This window comes from Lissotriton helveticus, chromosome 2_1 (genome assembly GCF_964261635.1).
Source record: "Lissotriton helveticus chromosome 2_1, aLisHel1.1, whole genome shotgun sequence".
NCBI lineage: Eukaryota > Metazoa > Chordata > Amphibia > Caudata > Salamandridae > Lissotriton > Lissotriton helveticus.
The window spans coordinates 1,405,501,417-1,405,525,079 of NC_136059.1; the positions used below are offsets into that span (position 1 = coordinate 1,405,501,417).

Here is a 23,663-nt window from a genome sequence, read left to right on the forward strand (position 1 = left end):
CAGCGAAGCACAATGGAGTCAGCCGGGGCAAGTGCAGGGGACAACCAGAACCCCACCAGCCCCCCGGAGGAGCAACCTGGAACCTCGGGGTCAGGGAAGGGCAATGACAAGAAGAGTAGGAAGAAAAGGTTCAGTCCACAGGAAAACAGGATCCTGATAACGGAGTTGATAGAACACCATCAACTACTGTTCGTCACCTCCACTGTGTCACTGGCAACTAAAAATGGAATATGGCAGACCATCGTGGACAAGGCGAATGCAGTCGGCGTGCTGAAGAGGACAATAGAAGAGGTCAAGAGGCAACAACTGAAAGGCAGCAATGCAGACTGGAGGTGGGAGTCCAGCGCCACCAGAGGAGCTGGACGAGATGGAGGAAATGGTGTCCACAGTCATCAGTGGGGAGACGGTGGCAGGAGTTGGGGGACCGGCACACTGCTCTACATGACCGGACACAACAGCAACAGGGTGAATAACGACCAGGGACTGGGGGTTGGGGGGAGAGGGCCACAATGGCACACAGGCACAATTAAGCTTAGCACAGCTGCGGACAAACCATGCCCCAGAGTCCCAACTCCCACCAAGAGCCCAATGTACCCAAGTCTGCAACATCCCAGCACTGTATAAGCCCGGAAGTCAAAGGCACACCACATCAAAGGGATAAAGGGCATCCAAATCTGAGCTGCAGGGGTGACTCTCCCAAAATGCAGCAGACACACATGACATGCCGAGCACAGCGACATTGACAACAATGTGGTCCAAACCGCAACACGTCCCCAACAGAACAGAGGACACAACTGGTGCAGCTTGTGTGCAGACACTGGCCAATCACATTTGACATAGCAGGGAAATGTGAGAGGATGATGTATAAGTACAAACACACATCCGTGATGTTGTCAAAATGTCCACTATCCCGATCAAATAGGCAGCTCCCCCCCCAAACACTCACAATGTACATTGTTATGCAGTCTAAATGTAAAAATGTACAATGTGTAAACACACATGTCAACACAATCTTAAACTGCAGCTCCCCTTCAAATTGCAGGGGGAAATCCAACACCTCTTGCAGAGCAGCCCGAACCTCTCTTCTCCGATGACGAAGAGGAACACCACACCTTCGACTCTGACGCCCTCCAACAGCTCATGGAGAGCCTCCGCACTCCACCTCCAGGAGCAGGGCAGCCCAGCTGCTATGAGCAGAACCCACCCCCTGCACAGAACACAAAGCAAGCAGCACCCACCACCACGGCTGCCTCCCAGGACCCCCACGAGGAACACATGGCCTTTCAACACCGTGTGTTAGGGAGCAAGGAGAAGCTGGCTGAACAGGTGCAGGTGGGGTTCGACCGCATGGCAGACAAACTAGACACCATAGACGTGTCTAAGTCCCATCAGGGACCACTCACAGTCCCTAACGGACACCCACAGTCCGCTCCATGCTCTGCAATGAACCATGGCTGACATCGCCAGAGACCTGACTCTGAGACAAGGACAACTGTTCAGTTAGAGTGCCTCCAGTGAGCTCGCCCGGGAGTTGGGACTCATGCGGAGGCTCATGGAGAACATGGAGCGGATGCGGGCGGAAAGAGCGGCTGCCACGGCTGCACACCAGCAAGAGGTAGCTGGGTCCCTCAATGCCCAAAAGACCATCCTCATGGCATTATATTATAGTTATTTTCCTACTGGTTATATATTTTTATTTTCTTAATTAGCTGGCTGAGTAGAAATTTGCTCAATAAGTTTAAATAATACAAATAATGTTGTGCACAATAACAATAGAATTGTGATTTGTTTGGTTACAGCGTGTTGACAAATTTATTTGGAAAAATGTAATCTGTTCTGTTGGCTCTCTCTCTCTGTACTTTGATGAGCGGATGACATACCTTCTTAACTAGGTTTTTGCAGGCTGTGACTTACAGAATGTCCTGAGAAGACCCGGCATGAATCTTCCAAATTGTTGTTTTGGGTTTATTCTATAATAAACTGATTATTTGGATATTCTGAGATGAATGTATGATTCTCCTTTTTCTGACCACTTATGTATGTTAGGTGTTGTGATTGTGTGACTACAGGCGAATTGTGTGGTTCATGATTTCATAGAGTTGATGTGCAATATCTTTGTCCAAAGAGGGGAGGGGCCCAGGGTGGGGAGGGGGGTCAGGCCTGGGGGTGGTGGCGGCGGGTGTTGTTGCCCTATTGGGGCTCCAGGCTGCATGTTCAGTTGCTCCTGGGCATCTGTTGTTCTTCATGTGAGGCTCTGGGCTGTGCTCCCTTGTCTGGTGCCGGTTCCCGTCCGACTTTACACCAGGTCAGAGCAGGTGTTAGTTTCCTGCTGCTAACGCGCCTTATTGCCTGTTTTGTGATCTTATCGCAGATCTGGCTGGTCATTGAGAATGTTGAGGAGTGGAGCTGTTGCGGGTTTTTGTTTGGGAACGCCTACTCTGCATCTCCTTAGCGTTAGTTGCCGTGGTCATCTGTGGCGATGTTTTTTGCGGCTGCTATAGCAGGTAAACTGGTGATATGGGGTGTTAGCACCAGATTGTGATGGGGCGATTAATTTATCATGACCTTGGTTGCGCTAAAGTGCTGATAACTCGGCGATAGATCCTTGAGAATATGCCCCTTAGAGTTCATTGGAAGGAGGATATGACATCAGAAATAGCACATTCGGGATGGGTGTATTCAAGCACTTCCCATATCTTGCACCTTAAAAATTGTTTAATTCTTCATCTTATGCAGAGGCGGGTGTTATACTTGTTATGAATCTAATCTGAATGTGATATTATCTTTTGCACTCTGAGGGCCTCATTTATGAGGTTTTAGCACAGGGCAGTGCCGCAAGGAATCTATGAAATATGGCACATTCCTGTCCTTTTCCTCTGCGCTGGCACACAATGGGCTGCCATGCGCCTACACAGGCACCCTTGCGCCATGGTGCAAGCGTGTCTGCGTTGTATGGGGTAATAGTTTTTGTGCAGCAAGGGACACCTTCCTGCACAAAAACAATCACAAAAGGTGTTTTCCTCTTTCCAAGTGTGCTGCAGAATGCAGCACACATAGATAGAGGGAAAAAAGAGGAGAAACTAGGATACCTCTCCTCGTTTCTCCTCCTTAATACCACCCCTGGCATGGCGTTCAAATCTGATGCATTCCCAGGTTTACGATTCCTCGTAAATCTGGGAATGCTTCAGGTTCCATGGGTGTTACGTGGGAACACCCACAAAAACACCAATGGAACACCCCTGCATGCTGTGCTCTGCGTGAAGGCGGAACATATTTGCAAGGCCATGAAAAGCCACGCAAAGTTGCTTTGTGTGGCTTGTAAATATTCTGCGGCACAATGCGCCACTGGATCATCAAAAAGGTGCTGCTCCGGCGGCGCAAAAGTGCCTCTACGGGCCTCATAAATGAGGCCCTGAGAATCTAGCATTATATTATAGTTATTTTCCTACTGGTTATCTATTTTTATTTTCTTAATTAACTGGCTGAGTAGAAATTTGCTCAATAAGTTTAAATAATACAAATAATGTTTTGCACAATAACAATAGAATTGTGATTGGTTTGGTTACAGCGTGTTGACGTATTTATTTGGAAAAATGTAATCTGTTCTGTTGGGTCCTACAATGTTATCAAGCTGAAAGAGGAAGACTTGTATCATTTTTCTTGGGGTAAATTCAGTTGTATGCGCTTTTATACGTTTTTTTAGGCATCCTATGAGTTACTGTAAGCACAACCATTAGCAATTTAATATCGCTATTAAAAACGGTAAGACTGGAATTTGTCACAAATGCACCTCCACCCTTTAGAACTTCCGAGTATAAGCCAGAAATGAGGCAGTCTGTTTCTTCAGCTAGGCTGCAGGATTTGCATTCAGCATTGGTATTAGGGAGAAGCTGTAGACGACAGAGTCGATTCTGCATTGCTTGGCCGAACACACTGTCCAGGTTTGTTTTCCATCCGTAGAGCACACCGAAGACCCATTGTCGGTGTTTTTATATGCCTAATAGTCTTTAAATCAATCACAATTGCCACAAAGAATCCACTAGTCTGCCTCTGTATTTATCTTGCTAGATTTTAGGTCTGAGTTTGATTGAGCTGCAGTGAACAAAAGAAAAAGACGAGGGCTGGCACAAAATACACGTGGGCACCTTCCTATGAAGGGTCGTTTTCTATTTTACAATTTCCATTTGATAATAGTGAAGTGCTTGAGGCTAAACATAGCTGCAGTCGGAGAGTCTGGAGGCGCGAGCTGATAACAGACTGACAAGGATGCCAGCCTCTCTGACTGCACTGTCCTGCTTACAGTGTGTGGCTGAAGGTGACCGCCACAGGAGCAGGGGGTTGCACTTATAGATTTCCAGCTGTCTGCTTGCAAGCCCAGGGATGCATAGTCATTTAAGGTCGCCTCCTCTCTTGGAGGTAAAAGAACGTAGAAAGAAAGGCTGGGGGATTTCTGAAACTGTTTCAGTGTAAGGCTGGAAGGAGACTGTGAAAAAATAGAAGTAAGACGCAGGAAACCTGCTACCCCCGATTCTGAGGCGGGGAGTGCGTCCTGGCTTTAGACTCATACCCGCCTTTGCAGGGCACCGTCCCTTCCAGGGTATTCAGCTGTAGTCAAGTGAATGAGTGCCTGGAAAGGAGCGTGTGTGTCCTGAAACACAAGGGAATGATTCCCTGCCATCGCTGGGGACCTACAACCAGCATGAAAGCAGCCCCCCCGCCCCCGCCATCATAGTTGGGAAGTCTTTTACGAAGAAGACAAATATAGGATAACAATTCAAATAATTATCTATTTCAATCACATAAACAAACCGACCTCACACATTGTGCCAAAGAAGTCTTCTAATAGTAAAAGCCTTTGATGCAACAATGACGCGAAAGAGGAAGGAGTTCTGTCCATGACTTGCGTCAATGCTGCTCTTCCAGGGCAGGTTTTGAGTGAGAAGTTCACACTCCAGCTCTTTCATCTGATAGTGAAACACACTCAATAACAGACTATACCTAAACTGGTGAACACATATCAATTCTTATTCTTGTATACTCAGTGGGTGCGAGGGTGGTTGCAATATAAAACAGTCACCTATGTTCTATATATTAAGCAGGTAGCTATTGATGAAATGCATATCTGCCATCGTAGAAAAACAAGCATTTGTAATGTGGTCAGTCTCGCCTTTGGGCCCTTAAATGTATTTAGCTATGCAACACATTAGCCCGGGTGCTGAAACATCTACTGTTCTTTAACATGGAGGGAAAGTAAGCACCAAACTGCGTGGCACGCCAGGTATGGGACACATGGAGAGAAATATTGCCTTACAGTGGGAAATGGTATAGTCCAAAGCTCTGTTTTTAATATAAAATCTGGGACTTCGGTGGTCATATCAATGAAAATACAAGATTTGAAATAAATATTATTGTCTACAGGTGCTCGTGGAAGACAATTTATATGGATTGGAATCTAGAGAATGTGAAAGTGATTCTGGTATTTTACTGACCTCTATTGGTCGTTTTCTATCAAGACAGTTAAATAGAGGCAGTTGAACAGAAAAAAAAGTCCCTAAGCGGAAGCAGACAAGTCCTATAGCTCATCTCCAGAGCCCACAAATTACATAAGTATATACTAAAGTATATACAAGAGGTCTCGAATGCTCAACCTAAAAAATGTCACCATGTTAGAGAAGGGGGGGAGGGGCCTTGGAGGAGGAGAGGCACTTCTGCCTCCTGCCCCCACCAACTTCTTCTCTATCCCAAAACAAACATAAGCAAGCTGAGTTTGTTGGCAATGTCCTCGGGTGTTTTCAAAACCCATATTAGGCATCCGCTCTTCAGATCCTCCAAAGAGTAGCTGGAAAGCTGCTGAGTGCATGGATTTCCATCTCACCTTTCCTACCACCGACTCTTCATCAGGTGACCATGCGAAGGGAGCCGAAATTATGTGACACTGGGTGGCATCATGTGAGTTAACCAAAAATGGAGTAGTATGCCCATACAGATTATTTGCTATCTCAGGATTCTTGGAAGAGTGAGTGACAAAGTCTTTATGTACTATCTTTTCACAGCCACCTCCCCGCCCCCCCCACTCTGCCGGTTGGTATTCCAATGCCGGATCTGCTAGTTAACATCAGAAAACAAAATTCCAGACCTTGCACCAATTCTCTTTAAATCATTTGTTTCCGCCATATAGCACAGTAACCAACAATATGTTTTTTTCATCCTCCCAATTATTTCAGACTGAGAATTAGAAAATGAGCTCTAAAGACCAGGTGGGGTATCGACCGTCTGAAGATTTCGATCTGGATGAAGATCAGTTAGAAATCTTGGAAAAGAATTTCAGCAATGGTAGCCGCCAGCCCAATGGAGCAACCTTAATGCTAATTGCAGCTGAAGCGGGGCTCTCAGAAGCCGAGACAACTGTACGTATCCCTTCATAGTCCTCCTTTCTTCACCTGCCCTACCCACTCTCCTCACTCTCTTCTCATTGCTCCTTTTTTATGTGCCGCTTTTCACTCTTAACCTCCATTTATTCTTCATTCCCTTATTGAGTCTTTTCTTCTCTTCTCTTCACTTATACTTTCCTTTCTAATGACCCTGTTACACTTTTATAAAAATGGAAAACATTTCACGTCACTATAATTAATAATGTTATTAGAATGAAAGTCTGTCATCTTAACATGCTTACTTGAAATCAACAATGTTACATTAACAAGTTCATTCAACAGGGACTCAAATGTACACTTATGTAGGATCCCGGTGTGCGTACACTGGACTGCAGACACTTCCCAGAAAGATGATCAGGGGCAATTTCTCCATTAGGGCTCTGAGGCTGCGCACCTCTAAAATTCCTACACATTTACCTAATAAAATATTACATAGATCAATTTATTTAGAGATATGATCTCATCTCTGAATAATTTGATGTATTTAGGTCGTTGACTGTCTGCCCAGGCTGCGTGACCTGCCTCCCTCTGAAGCAGAAGACGGAAGCCAGGCAGTAAATTAACTTTCTGCAATGTGAGGCTTACCTTTCTAAAGCCCTTCATTGCCATTGTAGGCTATATTGGTATCAAATGTAGGCCAGTAATGCTGTCTGCATCTCAGTTTCCGGCGTTGAAGTGTGCATCCCTAAGTGAGTCCAGACATCCATCATTCACAGACTTAGATCCCACCCTTTTCCATTCATCACATGGTAGGACTGGATGCAAGTACGTGTGATTTGGTGCCTTGTCCTCAGTAATGGCAAATGTTATAATGCTAATCTTGTGTTATGTATAGTGTGCTAAGACCCTTGGTCATGCTAACCTCCCCAACTGTGACACTCCAGGCCTTTGCTGAAGGTTGCTGACCCTTTTAGAAGTGGAGCTGCTGTATTTGTTCATCCGCAAAATTTAACCAAAATACAAAGAGGGTTTTTGTTTCCTTGCAAAGTTGATCCAAATATCTGAGTCAAACGTAGAGGGAGAAATATGTGCTTATAGTAAAGAGAGTTACATGTTATATAGCGTTAAAACTGGCCGTATCTTTATGCCCTTAACATAAATGCCCAAAACATGGGTTAATTTCCGAACAATGAAAGTTAAAAATGTTACAGTAATGCATGTCAGCGATTTTAGTTCCTCTTTTATTTCACGTTTTACTTAATGTTGCATTCCCGGACAGAGTTAGCTATTTCTTCAGGTTGTGCTTTTGTATTTTGTGCATCTTATTACTCTTGTGCAAACTTTGAGTCATGCCAGGTGTTTATGAGGGGCTTTGATTCAGTGATCAAGTGCAGAGGCTAACGCCTGCAAACAAAGTGCCTGTCAGTGGGTTGGCCTCTCTGCAGAGCACACAGAACAATGCTCTTGTATTCCAGTTGCAATTGAAAATCTCTGTAAATGTGTGAAGGGGTAAAGGGATGTCAAAATATATGCAAGGCAAAAGTATTAAAAAATTAAGTTCTTGAGTGTGAGTGAGTGCAGTTTATATTTCGGGGGTGGTGAAGTGAGGAAGATGCAAGGAAGTGTACTCAGGGGAGAGTGAAAAGAGGGTGCTCAAGAGGAAAGAGATGATGTTGAAGATGTACCAATGGATGAGATGCGCAGAAAAAAGGGCATACATATCTAACATAAAGCGCCCATAAGTGAAGTCCAATACTTCTTCCACAGGCCTCAGTGATATTTAATTCACAGTCTCACAATTTCAGATTTGAAGCATTTCCTGTGTTGAGTGCTTAATTTGAGCCAGTGGTTTGCAGTGCTTGGCACCAGAGCTTAATTGTCAGCACCAGTACCTATGGCAGTCTGCCACATGGTGCCGCTGTTGTTTGAATTCAGAGATGAGCACAAGAACTGTTGTTTATTATTTCAATATACATTAAGGATGACTAATATCTGCTGCCAAAATCATTCATTTAACTTTGGGGTCCTGAAAATGTCAGATTTGTCACACTTGTAGGAGTGTGATTTATTAGTTATGCTGTTACTGTAATTGACAGCGACAATGGGCAGTGCAAGCAGAAGTGGCCTGTTGGCTAGACCCCTGGCACCTATGTTTTTTTACAAATTAAGCACTGCCAGTGTTAATTGTTTATAACAAATCATTGTTGTTACTCATTGTTCTTAAACAGCTAACAACCATTGACAAAGCCAACAGTACTGGCAGGTGTGATGGGCATGGTAGTTGTTGTGTTATATATCTGGATGCAATAACATCTCTGCGAGACACCAAAATACCTGTTGGGTGACACTCTAAGGGATTCACAGAAATTTATTTTACATGTTCTCTTTTTCAGAACTCCTAATTTTTGCCATCCCACCTGTCTGCACATATTTCTTTCTATATGACTGAGCCGAGCATTTTCTTCCAAAGTTGATGCAGCATGCAGTGCAAGATCCTGTGTCGGTCTGTACAATTTGCACATTACAGTAACTCTTGAACATGTTAATGCAGTAAGTTATGGGGCAGTTTTTGAAGACTATATGTCCCCACTGCTTTATAAACCTTGCTTTCTCACTACATTCATTAGATGTAAAATGTAGCATTTCTCAATCCTTAAAAAAACAAGAAAAAATCTCAAGAGGAAGACCCCACCGTACTCCACGTTTGTCCATTAACCTTGTTGGTTTTGCTCACTACATAAAAGTCATACCCAACTTTTACAGCCCACCTCTTTCAAATGTCATCTGCTTCCACTGCAGATGATTGTGGGATCTCTTCATCAATTGTATACACTAGAGTTGGCTTGCGTACATATAGCCCTCAGGCCAACATGCTGCCTCTGATGCACTCTATGGAGCCTGTGAAGTCCTGAGCATGGATGTCGTGTGTTTTACTGTAGCTGTGTCGGTCAGGTTGTGATTAGGCAGGCAGGTGGCAAGCAATGCATTGTCTGTGTACACAGATAGGAACAGACTAAAAATGCACAGTACGCAGTGTACTATGCACCGCCGGCCTGCCTGCCTGATCACAGCAGAGCTGAAAGTAAAGAAATAATCTTTCATACAAGAGGGTACAGACTCAAAGGCCTCCTAACAGCTGATAAGTAAGTCCTTTTGTTGAACTTGTCTCTTGGATGAGAGCATATTAGGGACAAAGTGAGCACAGTTGGAAAATCTTTTCCCATGATGTGAAACTAAAACCTGCCCACCGTATCACTTCACAAGTTGCTAAAGGATAAATTAAGATCTTTGTTTGACTCTTCGGGGCACTATTTGTATGTATGCATTGCAGGATTTTGCATGCTCATGTCAAGTGCACCTGTCCATTTGTGTAAGTGGATTGCTGACACAATATGGATCACAACAATATTAAGATACAGAAATATTGTGTCAAAAATATTGATTACGAAAATATTGTTTCCCTATACTTATAATGGTAAGTACAAAAATATCAGGAAAAAAAATCCTTTCACACTAATATCTTTAAAAAACATACAAAAATATTTTTAGAATAGATATATATATAGATATATAGTTTAAAATAGTACATCTTAAATATATTTATGTATAACATTAATTTAATGTAAATCAAATACATGTAAATAATATTTAAAACTATTTATAAATATTTATACTTTTATAAATACACGCATATATATGTGTATTTGTGTATATGTTTATATATACATATATAATGTAAAGCTATTATTAAAAATATATTTAACATTATATTTACTACTAGAAAAAAACGTGTGTGTATACATATATATGAATAAGGGCTGCATAGCCCGAAACGCGTCATGGTTGGTTGTACCACTAAGATCTGCTAATAAAATATCAGTTACCTGAGAAGTTCGTGGTCTGTCTCCTGCTTCGCCGGTCCTGGGGGATTGGAGGTGGTAACTCGGAGTTTCAGTATGTATATATATAAATATATATATATATATATATATGTATGTATGTATGTATGTATGTATATACATATATTCATCATTTTCTTCCTGGATGGCAGGTGGGCTCCAGTCTTCCGATAACTCGGATCAAACAGAAGAGCAGCCGCAGCCGCCCACGCCAGTGGAGATGGAGCCTCTTGATAATGCGGGGGCTTCTTAAACGCGGCACAGGCAACCGCGTTGTAGCTATACAGGAACACCTCCTTCCTTAAAAAGAGAGAAGCTCTTCTACTAAGCGCCTGCAGCCATTACTTGCCACCACGCCACTGAAGAGGGAAGGTTATTCCTGAAACGCGTCTGGCGTTATCATTTTTAAACGAAGTTTCTCTGACTGAACCTGCTGGCAGGCTGTTGCACTAATAAAGAGGGCAGACATCATTACCTTCGTGAGGCTCCTGTTCCTATGTGGGTTCTGCTATGGCTAGATATATATATATATATATATATATATATCTTGAAAGCAAGAAAAGCCAAACTGCAGTCCCGGGTCCCCACGGCAGAAACAGATGACTCCACAAATCCAATCTGAGGCAATAGATTTATTGAGCAGCTAAGCAGAAAGCAAAAACTATGTATATATATATATATATATATATATATATATTCACTGAAAAAAACATAGGTTATACACCATATATAGTTAGGAATTAGCATTTAAAAAACCTTATTTTACTCACACAAAACCATTGAAATTCCATATATAGTTAGTTGCACTAACTATATATCGCGCACCCGCAATCCACTGCTGATGATGTCACATATTACATCATTCATGACATGGTCAGTGACATCACTGATGACATCACTGATGACATCTCAAATGACATCACTGATGACATCTCACTTGACATCAATGATCACATCACTGATGATATCATTCATGTGATAATACAATGCATCTCCTCACACTCTAATATAACCTCCGTTACACCCAGTGTTAAATACAGAGTATAATTTTTGAAACCATTGACACACCAATACTAGTTACTACATACGCACTCACTGATTCCTATGTCTACACACACATTCACTCATACAATCATTCATACATACAATCACTCATCTTTACAACACTATCATATGCACTCATACACCTATACAGACACCCACACTCCATCCATGGAGTTACTCACACACCTAGTCAGTCCTGAAAAGAATCAATCACACTTCCATTTTCTCATCTATACAGTTAAACACAGAACACCTTACATTTTTGAAACATATACTAACACATACTTACTCTCCTATAGAATCACTGATACAAGTACACATTGATCTGCACAGAGTCACACACCTCCCAGCCAGCCATACACACACTCAGTCTCCCATACAAATACTTGTGCAACCAATCAATAACCCATATAGCTACTTATATAGCTACTGATCAACACATGCAGCAGCTTGCACAACAACAGACATACTGATGCACACTTTCAGACAGTTTAGTCACTAACCCGTGCATTCAGTAAGACGCATTTAATCACTCACTCATACAGTCAATCACGCACCTACTAAAACCTTCATTCAGACACTTATACATCCACTCATTCTTCAATATGTAAAACATATTTAAACTTTACAGAAACACATAATCACTGGATGTTGTCATCAGTGATGTCATCAGTGATGTCACTGACCATGTCATGAATGATGTAATATGTGACATCATCAGCAGTGGATTGCGGGTGCGCGATATATAGTTAGTGCAACTAACTATATATGGAATTTCAATGGTTTTGTGTGAGTAAAATAAGGTTTTTTAAATGCTAATTCCTAACTATATATGGTGTATAACCTATGGTTTTTTCAGTGAATTTTCAAGGTTTTGTAAATGCTAATTCCTAACTATATATGGTCTATAACCTATGGTTTTTTCAGTGAATTTCAATGGTTTTTTAATAGCAAATATCATAAGCTGTTGAATGTCAAGTACGTGGTAAGTGAAAACATTTTCGTGTTTATGCACACTGATCTGCTTTGAATGGTGCCCCCCCCCCCTCATTTCTATTAGGAGTACTCTCTCTTTGCAGATAGTGAAAGGTAGTTAACGCAGGCCTTTGCCCCCGTTGTAATCCGTCGTGCCTGCTTCTCTCTCCATTTGATTGATTGTTATCCAAGTATTTACTGTTTTAGAATTAGTTCTCTTTGGTTCATTCTCTATTTACAAACAAACACAGAGTCGCAATACTCTGTTTAGTCTTTGCAGATAACGAAAAATCGTGTAAAAAAAAAGAAAAGGAATCGAGCAAAATCAGTAGGCCACTAATGGGATCTCTTTTTGACCTCGCTAAAATAGAAACATTAGGAACAACCCCTCATGACAAATACAAAACTAGTGAGATGAACTGAACTCCACACAATGATGGCTGCAAAACAGCTCGGCTCCGCCACCCACCCCGCCCAAAATAACGATAAAGAGCGGCTGCCATGATTGGTTGCGGAATGGCCACAACGGAGCTACGAAATGGTGCTGCTCTCATGCTAACCCCAGCTTCGGTCTGAAACATCCAGAAACACTGTAGACTACCAATTCGATCAGTTCCGGTAGCGCCCCAATGTAACCCGGTAGAGAAGAACTAGCCCTCCCCTCTTTGACTGATGGTTCTTGTTGCCTGTCCTTTCTGTTGTCATTTAACAGAACTATTTAGCCTGCTGAAAGGGGTTGTGTTTCGACCGCCGGTTGGTGGAGACATTTTGACTATATTCTGGACCTGCGTTGTCGCGTAATGCGTCATATGACGCGCCGCGTTAGCGCATCCGGAAGTCATCCGGGGCGCGCAGCGCGTAACGTAAGCATAACAAGTCATGTGACTTGTTAATAAAACTTTTCATTGGTTCATTTTACTTTTCTTATTCTAATGATGAAAGCCTTGGTCATATCACCTAAAAATTACGCTTTTAATTACTTCCGAACATTATTTTCTCTTAAATATATGTTATAATGTTCCAGGCTAATGTACTTTCCCGGAAATTTTACAACTGTCCTGCAAGTAAAATATATTCTTTTTTCGAGAAAAAGAGCGTTTCTTCGTCCCATGACGGAGCCGTTGAGCAAAAGAGGGTCGACCTGCTGTCTTAGTCGCCGATACGCCTGAATATGAGATTCTTATCGATCACTTTATGTTGCAGGAATAGAAAACACAACAGCCCTTGACCATTTATCTTTACTGCGTTCCTTCGTATTATACCTTTTACCCTTCATGTAATTGGTCTGCTTTATTTCACTTGCCTTTTAATGATTCTAAAACAGTGACTATTATTAAAAACTTTACCAATGTATACACTACTACCATGTTTTCTTTTAAAAACCTTTATTGTGAAAATTTCATTATACAAATACGAGCCTATAACCACGTGGACCTGCCACGGAGCAAACTGTAATCGTATATGATGAATAGACATTTACACTGTAGAGGAACGTAACGGGCGGGCCATTAGGTTGCAAAAACTAAGGTGTCTAACAGTTACGGAATCGGTGGACGTACATTTTATAATTAAAATACGACAGGGCCAGTTACAATAAAATTATCTAGATATACATTTGCGGGCAAGTACCATGGGTGACGTTAATTCGAATTTTCAACAGTACAGTAATCAATAACACATCAGAACTTAATATCAATAGGGATGTCGAAATATTCAATCAATTCTCGTCCCCGCCCGCCATGTGCTTCAAAACTGCATACGTATCTCGTGATTTCAAGGTTCTGCAACCAGTACACAACAAGGAGTTACGAGTCCCATTTATTCCGGCGCCATTTTGAGCGAGGACGGGCAGGTCCAGGATATAGTCAAAATGTCTCTACCAACCATCGACTATGATGATGTTCATATGCTGTATTTATTAGAGTAACACTCATCTGCCCACATGAAATTAATTTACCACAATCTAAACATGTCATTTTAATCTTTCCAAAGTTCTTCTAAATATTTGGGACCGTTTCCCTTGCCTCTGAAGCTCTCAGTGCCACTTCTTTGATGAATGTACTAGCAGGTCAGGGGTTCTCCTCCAAATCTCTCTTTTATGCAGCACTATAATTAATTGGTGCCACCTCTCCATATGACGATGCATGGTATAGTTACCACAACTATATATTTTTTCGGTTCCTCTGGAGAGTTCATCGTGGCAGATGAAGCGTGTAACATACCGGGCATTTACCTTTTTTTGCATGTACAGGAAAGGAAAAAAAAATCGAGCGTTCGAGTTCTTAGGTGTCCCAGGGCCATTTTAGTGGACCAGGCCCAAATCCAAAGAACAGCTATCTCACAGGCTAATGGGGCGACCCACGCCGAGTTTCAGCATTGTAGGATGACCACACAAGTACAGCAACTTGCTAGACATCACCTCGGTGCCATCCGGATCTCGGCGCCCCACTGCAGATGAAGTGCCTCTCAACTATGAAACCACCACGGTGACATCCGGATCTTGGCGCGTTGTGCTGCCTTCGGCCTATTCGCACATCGGTCCGCTACTGACGCCATCTCACAGGCTAATGGGGTGACCCACGCCGAGTTTCAGCATTGTAGGATGACCACACCAACTTGCTAGACATCACCTCGGTGCCATCCGAATCTTGGCATCTCAACGCCTAGTGGTATCTTCCATACAGAAAATATTGTTACGCTGCCTTTGGCCCCATTCGCACATCAGTCCGCAACTTAGACATCACCTCGATGCCATCCGGATCTTGGCATCTCAGCGCCTTGTGGTGTCAGTCAGAAAATATTGTTGCGCTGCCTTTGGCCCCATTCGCACATCAGTCCGCTACTGACACCATCTCACAGGCCAATAGGGCGCCCCACGCCGACTTTTACCATTGTACGATGGCCACACCAGTGGCACAACTTCCTAGACATCACCTCGGTGCCATCCGAATCTTGGCATCTCAACGCCTAGTGGTATCTTCCATACAGAAAATCTTGTTACGCTACCTTTGGCCCCATTCGCACATCGGTCCGCAACTTAGACATCACCTCGGTGCCATCCGGATCTTGGCATCTCAGCGCCTTGTGGTGTATTCTCTTCAGAAAATATTGTTGAGCTGCCTTTGGCCCCATTCGCACATCCGTCCGCAACTTACACATCACCTCGGTGCCATCCGGATCTTGGCATCTCAGCGCCTTGTGGTGTCTTCTACTCCGAAAATATAGTAGAAAATATTGTTGCGCTGCCTTTGGCCCCATTCACACATCAGTCCGCTACTGACACCATCTCACAGGCCAACAGGGCGCCCCACGCCGACTTTTACCATTGTACGATGGCCACACCAGTGCCACAACTTGCTAGACACCACCTCGGTGCCATCCGGATCTTGGCATCTCAGCGCCTTGTGGTGTCTTCAAATCAGAAAATATTGTTGCGCTGCCTTTGGCCCCATTCGCACATCGGTCCGCTACTGATGCCATCTCACAGGCCAACGGGGCGCCCCACGCCGACTTTCAACATTGTAGGATGGCCACAGAAGTGCGACAACTTACTAGACACCACCTCGGTGCCATCCGGATCTTGGCGTGTTGTGCTGCCTTCGACCTATTCGCACATCGGTCCGCTACTGACGCAAACTCACAGGCCAACGGGGCGCCCCACGCCGACTTTCAGCATTGTAGGATGGCCACACCAGTGCGGCAACTTACTAGACACCACCTCGGTGCCATCCGGATCTTGGCGCGTTGTGCTGCCTTCGGCCTATTCGCACATCGGTCCGCTACTGACGCAAACTCACAGGCCAACGGGGCGCCCCACGCCGACTTTCAGCATTGTTGGATGGCCACACCAGTGCGACAACTTACTAGACACCACCTCGGTGCCATCCGGATCTTGGCGCGTTGTGCTGCCTTCGGCCTATTCGCACATCGGTCCGCTACTGACGCAAACTCACAGGCCAACGGGGCGCCCCACGCCGACTTTCAGCATTGTAGGATGGCCACACCAGTGCTGCAACTTGCTGGACACCACCTCGGTGCCATCCAGATCTTGGCGCGTTGTGTTGCCTTCGGCCTATTCGCACATCGGTCCGCTACTGACGCCGCCTCACGTGCCAACGTATTTTCTCCTAATTTTACACCCTATGCCGCATAACAGGTCATGTGACTTGTTTATAAAACTTTTCATTGGTTCATTTTACTTTTGGTTTCCTAATGATGGAAGGCTTGATCATGTGACCTAAAAACAACACTTTTCATAGGATGAAAACTTTTTTTTTTCCCCAAACGATGAAAGCCCCACCTTGTTTCTGGATGTTTCAGACTGAAGCTGGCGTCAGCATGAAAGCACCACCATCTCGTAGCTCAGTCGTGGTCATTCCGCGAGCAATCATGGCAGCCGCTCCCCACCAGAAGCCTGCAGGAGTCGGAGCCCCCAAAACTTTTGATGAATTCTCAAGGCGGAGGGGACGCTTTCGAGAATGAGGTCCAAGACCTAGCAGACAAGCGTCCGATTTCCAAGGTGTCCCAGGGCCATTTCAGTGGACCAGGCCCAAAAAGGAAACAGCCTGCCGCCATTTTGAGAGTCCTGTGACAGCCGCCTATCGCTGCACCGCAAGAGTGGGCGCAACTCAGCTGAATTGCGGCTTTTGACACAGTGGACCAAAAACGGACGGAATGGCAACTGAAACGGTAAAGGGGCGCCCCACTACAACAGATGACACTCCACCTGGAGAGGCCCGTTCACGCCGCCTCCCCCGGGGCGCTCCACGCCGTTATTCGGAGCAGCATTGTAGGATACCAAAACCAGTGCGGCAACTTACTGGACATCACCTTGGTGCCATCGTTCTGCTGCCTTGGAACTATTCGCGCAACAGTTTGCTACTGATGACCCACCCCCCGCGACGCCCCATGCCGTTATTTGCTGGGTGGCAACTTACTAGACATCACTTTCGTGTCATCTAGATTTCAACGCGTTCTGCTGCCTTGGAACTATTCGCACAACAGTTTGCTACTGATGACCCACCCCCCGCGACGCCCCACGCCGGAAATCTGGACGTTGTGCTGCGTTGGGACTATTCGCACAGCCGACCGCTACTTCGTTGTTTTTCCCTAAAAATGTTTATATGTTATTACTATTTTTGTTTTCTTGTATATATTTATAAATTATTAAAGTTTTATAATCTTACTACTTTGTCGGAGTGCTATATATTTTTAATGTGACACATAATTGTAAAAACTTTGATGTACAAACAGTCATCCCTGGAATCTTCCGCTTCAGACTCGGTCCCCTCCCCAATCACAATACAGGATGGTTTTCAGATAATAGCAACGCTTCTGCTGTGACGAATCTCATCGAGTGTGGGCCTTGATCTACTATAACTCCTTTGAAGAGGGGTGATTCTTTACAGCTGTGGCCATAAACTACATCTGCAGGGCTAGCTGATACCCTAGGACCAGCCTGGACAATCGGACACAGAGGAAAAGGAGTGTCAGAGGGTGCGGTAGTGAATAGGGCGAAAGGGAGGTGTCGGGCGGGCACAGGGTGTGATTCTCAGGGAACAGCAGCGCAGATGGGGGAGGTTTATTACCCATGCATAAGACAGAGAGCGGGGGTGACCACTGCCTGGGGGAGATGTTTGCGAGGGTGGGGAGCCATGCTAAGGATCGACAGCGTGCACAGAGTGGGTCTGGTCAAGGCATCTAAAATGGCTGCCGTGCACGACAAAAGTGTGGCATTTGAAAAAAGACAAGATGGCGCAGACAATGTTTTTCAACACTTCCTGATTTCCTTCGAATCGAACGTTAACAGACGTTGGGGCATATTACCAAAGTTAAGCGATATTTATCCCTAACGATGCTTAGCAACGATTTTTTTACCGTCAGAAATTATCGCAGATAAACCTTGCTATTATCAAGGTTTATCGGAAATACGATAAAAAACGACCGCAATGCATTAATATCGCTGAAAACTCAGCGATATTCATGCATTACCGAGCTAATGCTCTTAGCCATGTTATCCACCTCCCATTGGATAACATGGCTAAGAACTGCTCAGGGCAGGTGGTAGCTTTTAGAGATATTCGCCCTTATCTCGAATATTTCCAAAAGTTGATAATAGGAGATAGCGATGTTAGCGACTGTTTCCAGTCGCTAACATCTTGGCATGCCCACTTTGCATGTCATTAGTGATAAATATCACTCACATGCAAAGTGGGGCCCAAGATGGTCGCTATCTTCTACTAGCCGTCGCTAACTGGTGTTAGCAACAGCTAGGTAATACACATATAATTTTATCTCCGCGAAGCGGAGCGCTGTTACAGATATATATCTTGTTTCTGAACGTTAATTTCTCAAAATGCACTGAAGCACATATATTGAGACCTAGCAAAGGCACATCGGGCTACCAGTCCCTACAATTTTGCCAAGTTTCGTGCAAATCCATTCAGCTGTTCGATCCTACCGAGAGACAAGATGGCGGCCGCTACGGACTGTTTGGAATGTTTACAGACACCGGAGAGCCAATCAGCTTTGCTTCGCAAAGCTCCGTAACGCGAAAAGTACGCGAAGCGGTGCACTGTTACAGATATATACCTTTTTTTGAACGTTAATTTCTCAAAATCCACTGGAGCACATATATTGAGATCTAGCAAAGGCACATCGGGCTACCAGTCCCTACAATTTTGCCAAGTTTCGTGCAAATCCATTCAGCTGTTCGATTATTATTATTTTTATTTTTTTTTGCCCCGCGGGGCCCTTTTAAAACCTCCACATCAAACCTAGGGGGTGAGCGACAATGTACTATGCCCCCTTATGGTCATTTGCCCCTTCGCTTCGGCCTCCTCTTGTCTCTCGATCCTACCGAGAGACAAGATGGCGGCCGCTACGGACTGTTTGGAATGTTGACAGACGCCGGAGAACCAATCAGCTTCGCTTCACAAAGCTCCGTTGCGCGAAAAGTCCGCGAACCAGAGCGCTGCCCGGTCCGCTGTTACAGATATATATCTTTTTTTAAACGTTAATTTCTCAAAATCCACTGGAGCACATATATTGAGACCTACAAAAGGCACATCGGGCTACCAGTCCCTACAATTTTGCCAAGTTTCGTGCAAATCCATTCAGCCGTTCGGGCTAAAAGTGAGGCCAACCGCCCTATGGAAAACTCAATGTTAAAAACACGTTTTGGGACCCCCCTTTTTTCTCGGCCCCCACTGGACGAACCCCCCCCCAAATTTTCAAGGGCTGCTCAGAAACAAAATGTGCCATTTTCCTGAAAATTTCAGCCAATTCCGTCCACAAACGCCAAAGTTATTAGACATAGAATTTTCAAAAAACCCATAGAGAAAAAATCCTAACTATATATACCTACTGGCGACCGCCAGTAGGTAATATATATCCTTGCTCTCTGCCCCAAATGCCTGGCACTCTTACAGACGGGTGCGGTCCAAGCGCGTCAGAGCCTCGCGCTCTATGTATCAAAGCTCAATCCCTCCCGGTCCCGGGAGGGATTGAGCTTTGATATATATATATATATATATATATATATATATATATATTTTAGCAAGGCTCTCCTCACGATGGAGAAGAGAAAAATTGAGTCGCAACCTTCATCCGGTTTGAAGTATGTTATTTTTTATTATTTTGAAAGCGGCATTGTTCCTAGCTCAAATGCATTTCGCTCACTCCTGTGAGCTTCATCAGCGAGAAGAGAAAGAGAGGCGCCGCAGGTTCAGGACATCACAGCTCGCCACAAGACCCTCAATGTTCCGGCGCTGCCGTTTTTAACCCCTTGTTGGGAACCAGTTTCAGCTGCTGTTTAGATTTGCTGCATGCTGGGTCTTGTAGTTGGCTGTTGCCTTCAGTGCGTGTTTGCATGTCGATTTTCGCCTCCCATGCCTGCCGGAAAACCCTTGAAAATTTCCTTTTCAACATCTTCTGGGACCCCGACCATAGTCCAGTCTATATATATATATATATAAAAGATTAACAAATCAACTGAAAAAAATTAAATAAATTACCAAATTAATCTATATATTCCAAGAAAAGGCATTTACTGAACATATTATGAAATAGATCAAAACAAATATATTTATATACATAAACAAATAATATAACATCAAACAAATGAACAAATTATAAGCATATATATATTTAAACAATATTAAGAAAAGTATTAAAGTCTGGGAATAATAGATTTACTGTTCCCACTGTTTATGCAACAGTAGTGAAAGTGTAAATTTTCAGAAGGGTTAAATTTACTATTCGTACTCCAGTCAGTGCAACAGTAGGGAAAGCATTGGACTTCGTGGAGGTAAGATTTACTATTCTCACTCCAGTCTATGAAACAGTAGAAAAAGCACTGGACTTCGGAGGAGTAAAATTTACTATTCACTTTCCAGTCTGTGCCACAGTAAAGGAAATTATGGAATTTGGAGAGGTTACTTTTACTATTCCCACTCCAATCAATGCAACAGTAGGGAAGAGTGGCACCTTGGAGGGATTATATTTACTATTCCCACTCTAGTCTGGGCAACAGTAGTGAAAGCATAGGACTTCAGAGCGGTTTAATTTACCATTCCCACTCCAGTCTGTGCAACAGTCGGGAATGTGTTGTATTTCAGAGGGGTAAGATGTACTTTTCCCACTCCAGTCTGTGCAACAATAGGGAAAGTGCTGGACTTACTATTCCCACTCCAGTCTGTGCAACAGTTGGGAAAGCATTGGACTCCAGAGGGATACGATTTACTATTCCCACTCCAGTCTGTTTCACAGTAGGGAAAGTGTTGGACTTTGGAGGGATGAAATGTACTATTCCCACTCCAGTCTGTGCAACAGGAGGGAAAACGGTGGACTTCAGAGGGGTTACATTTAGTATTCCCACTTTGTCTGTGCAACAGTAAGGATTCATAATTAAGGGGCACATTACGATGCCGATGGGACTGCCTCCGTCAGGCCGTCTGTGGCAGTCCCACCGACAGACATTTCTTCGGGCTGACCCTCACATTATGAATCAGGCAATTGGACCCTTGGCTGTCGGTGGATGGACCACCGCATCAGAGAGAATCTAATGATCCAGACGGAGCGGTGGTCAGAATAGAAATCCTGAATGGATGCAGTGCATGGATACACAACTTTCCTTCTACACAGCATTCCCCCAGATCTCCCGATAAAAATGGTAACTCACTCGCATGAGTTGGTCAGGTACCCGCGATAGGCAAGGGCTTCAAACCTATTGAGGGAACATCAAAATGACCTATCACAAAACAACCTGGTTTTGCAATGGGGGTGCCATGGGTTTTTGGCCCCGGGATCGGCGGCCACCTAGGGAAACCTACCAAACCCACACATTTCTGAAAACTAGACACCCAGGGGAGTCCAGCAAGATATGACTTGCGTGGGTCTTCCAACATTTCCCTACCCAGAAAAAATAGATTTTTTCAGCAAAATTTGAGGTTTGCAGGGGATTCCGGGTAGGGAAATGTTGGGGGACCCACGCAAGTCATACCTTGCTGGACTCCCCCTGGTGTTTAGTTTTCAGAAATGTGTGGGCTTGGTAGGTTTCCCTAGATGGCCGCCGAGCCTGGGGCCAAAAATTCATGGGACCCCCTTGCAAAACTAGGTTGTTTTGTGATAAGTAATTTTGAAGTCGCCTCAATATTTTTTGGGCTCTTGCCTGTCTCGGGTTGTATGACCCACCCACACAAGTGAGGTACCACTTTTCTCGGAAGACTTTGCGGAATGCGGGCTGGGTGGAATTTTGTGGATCCACACAGATTCCAGAACTTTCCACCACAGAACTGTGAGGAAAATTTTGTTTTTTTTTACAAAGTTTGAGGTTTGCAAGGGATTCTGGGTAACAGAACCTGGTGAGAGCCAGACAAGTCACCCCATCCTGGATTCCCCTGGGTGTTTAGTTTTCAAAAATGTATAGGTTTGCTAGGTTTCCCTAGGTGCTGACAGAGCTAGGGTTCAAAATCTATAGCTAGGCACTTTGCAAAAAAAGGGTCAGTTTTCACTGTGAAAATGTGGTGTGTCCATGTTGCGTTTTGGGCGGTTTCCTGTCGCGGGCACTAGGCCTATCCCCACAAGTGAGGTACCATTTTTCTCAGAAAACTTTGGGGAATGCGGGGTGGGTGGCATTTTAAGGATTCACACAGATTCCAGAACTTTCCACCACACAAATGTGAGGAAAATGTGTTTTTTGGGACACATTTTTAGGTTTGCAAGAGATTCTGGGTAACAGAACCTGGTGAGAGCCAGTCAAGACACCCCATCCTGGATTCCCCTGGGTGACTAGTTTTAAAAAATGTATAGGTTTGCTAGGTATCCCTTGGTGCCGGCAGAGGTAGGGTTCAAAATCTGCAGCTAGGCACTTTGTGTCCACTTTGTGTTTGAGGCCGTTTCCTGTCGCAGGCACTGGGCCTACCCCCACAAGTGAGGTACAATTTTTATCGGAAGACACTTGGGAATGCCAAGTGAGTGAAATTTTGTGGATATAGGCAGATTCCTGAACTTTCCACCACAGAAATGTGAGGAAAATGTGTTTTTTGGACACGTTTTTAGTTTTGAAAGGGATTCTGGGTAACAGAACCTTGTGAGAGGCAGTCATGTCACACCATCCTGGATTCCCCTGAGTGTCTAGTGTTTATAAATGTATTGGTTTGCTAGGTTTCCCTAGGTGCAGGCACAGTTAGGGTTCAATATCTACAGCTAAGCTTTTTGCAAAAAAATGCTCAGTTTTCACTGCGAAAATGTAGTGTGTTCACGTTGTGTTTTGGGCTGTTTCCTGTCACAGGTACTAAGCCTACCCACACAAGTGAGGTGCCATTTTTCTCAAAAGATTTTGGGGAACGCGGAGTGGGTGGAATTTTGTGGATCCACACAGATTGCAGAACTTTCCACCATAGAAATGTGAGGAAAATGTGTTTTTTGACAAATTGTTAGGTTTGCAAGTGATCCTGGGTAACGGAACCTGGTGAGAGCCAGTCAAGTCACCCTTCCTGGATTCCCCGGCGTGTCTGGTTTTAAAAACTGTATAGGTTTGCTAGGTTTCCCTAGGTGCCGGCAGAGCTAGGGTTTAAAATCTGCAGCTAGGCACTTTGTAAAAAAAGAGGGTCCCTTTTTCACTGTGAAAATGTGTTGTGTCCACATTGCATTTGGGGCCGTTTCCTGTCGCGGGCACTAGGCCTACCCACACAAGTGAAGAACCATTTTTCTCGGAAGACATTGGGAAACATCGAGTAGGGGGAATTTTGTGGATCCACGGAGATTCCAGAACTTTCCACCACAGAAATGTGAGGAAAATGTGTTTTTTTGGACAAATCTTTAGGTTGCAAGGATTTCTGGGTGACGTAACCTGGTGAGAGCCAGTCAAGTC

The 23,663-nt window shown here is 44.2% G+C and overlaps 1 protein-coding gene across 1 annotated transcript in view; it reads left to right on the top strand.

Moving 5' to 3' along the window:
- The window catches only part of HOPX (HOP homeobox), a 261,296-nt gene that overhangs the window by 200,148 nt on the left and 37,485 nt on the right, over positions 1-23,663 (top strand). The window contains exon 3 of the mRNA XM_078677528.1: positions 6,225-6,407. Within this exon, the coding sequence (XP_078533654.1) occupies positions 6,240-6,407 (168 nt within the window). The 5' untranslated portion in view covers positions 6,225-6,239. The remainder of the gene's footprint in view (positions 1-6,224; positions 6,408-23,663) is intronic.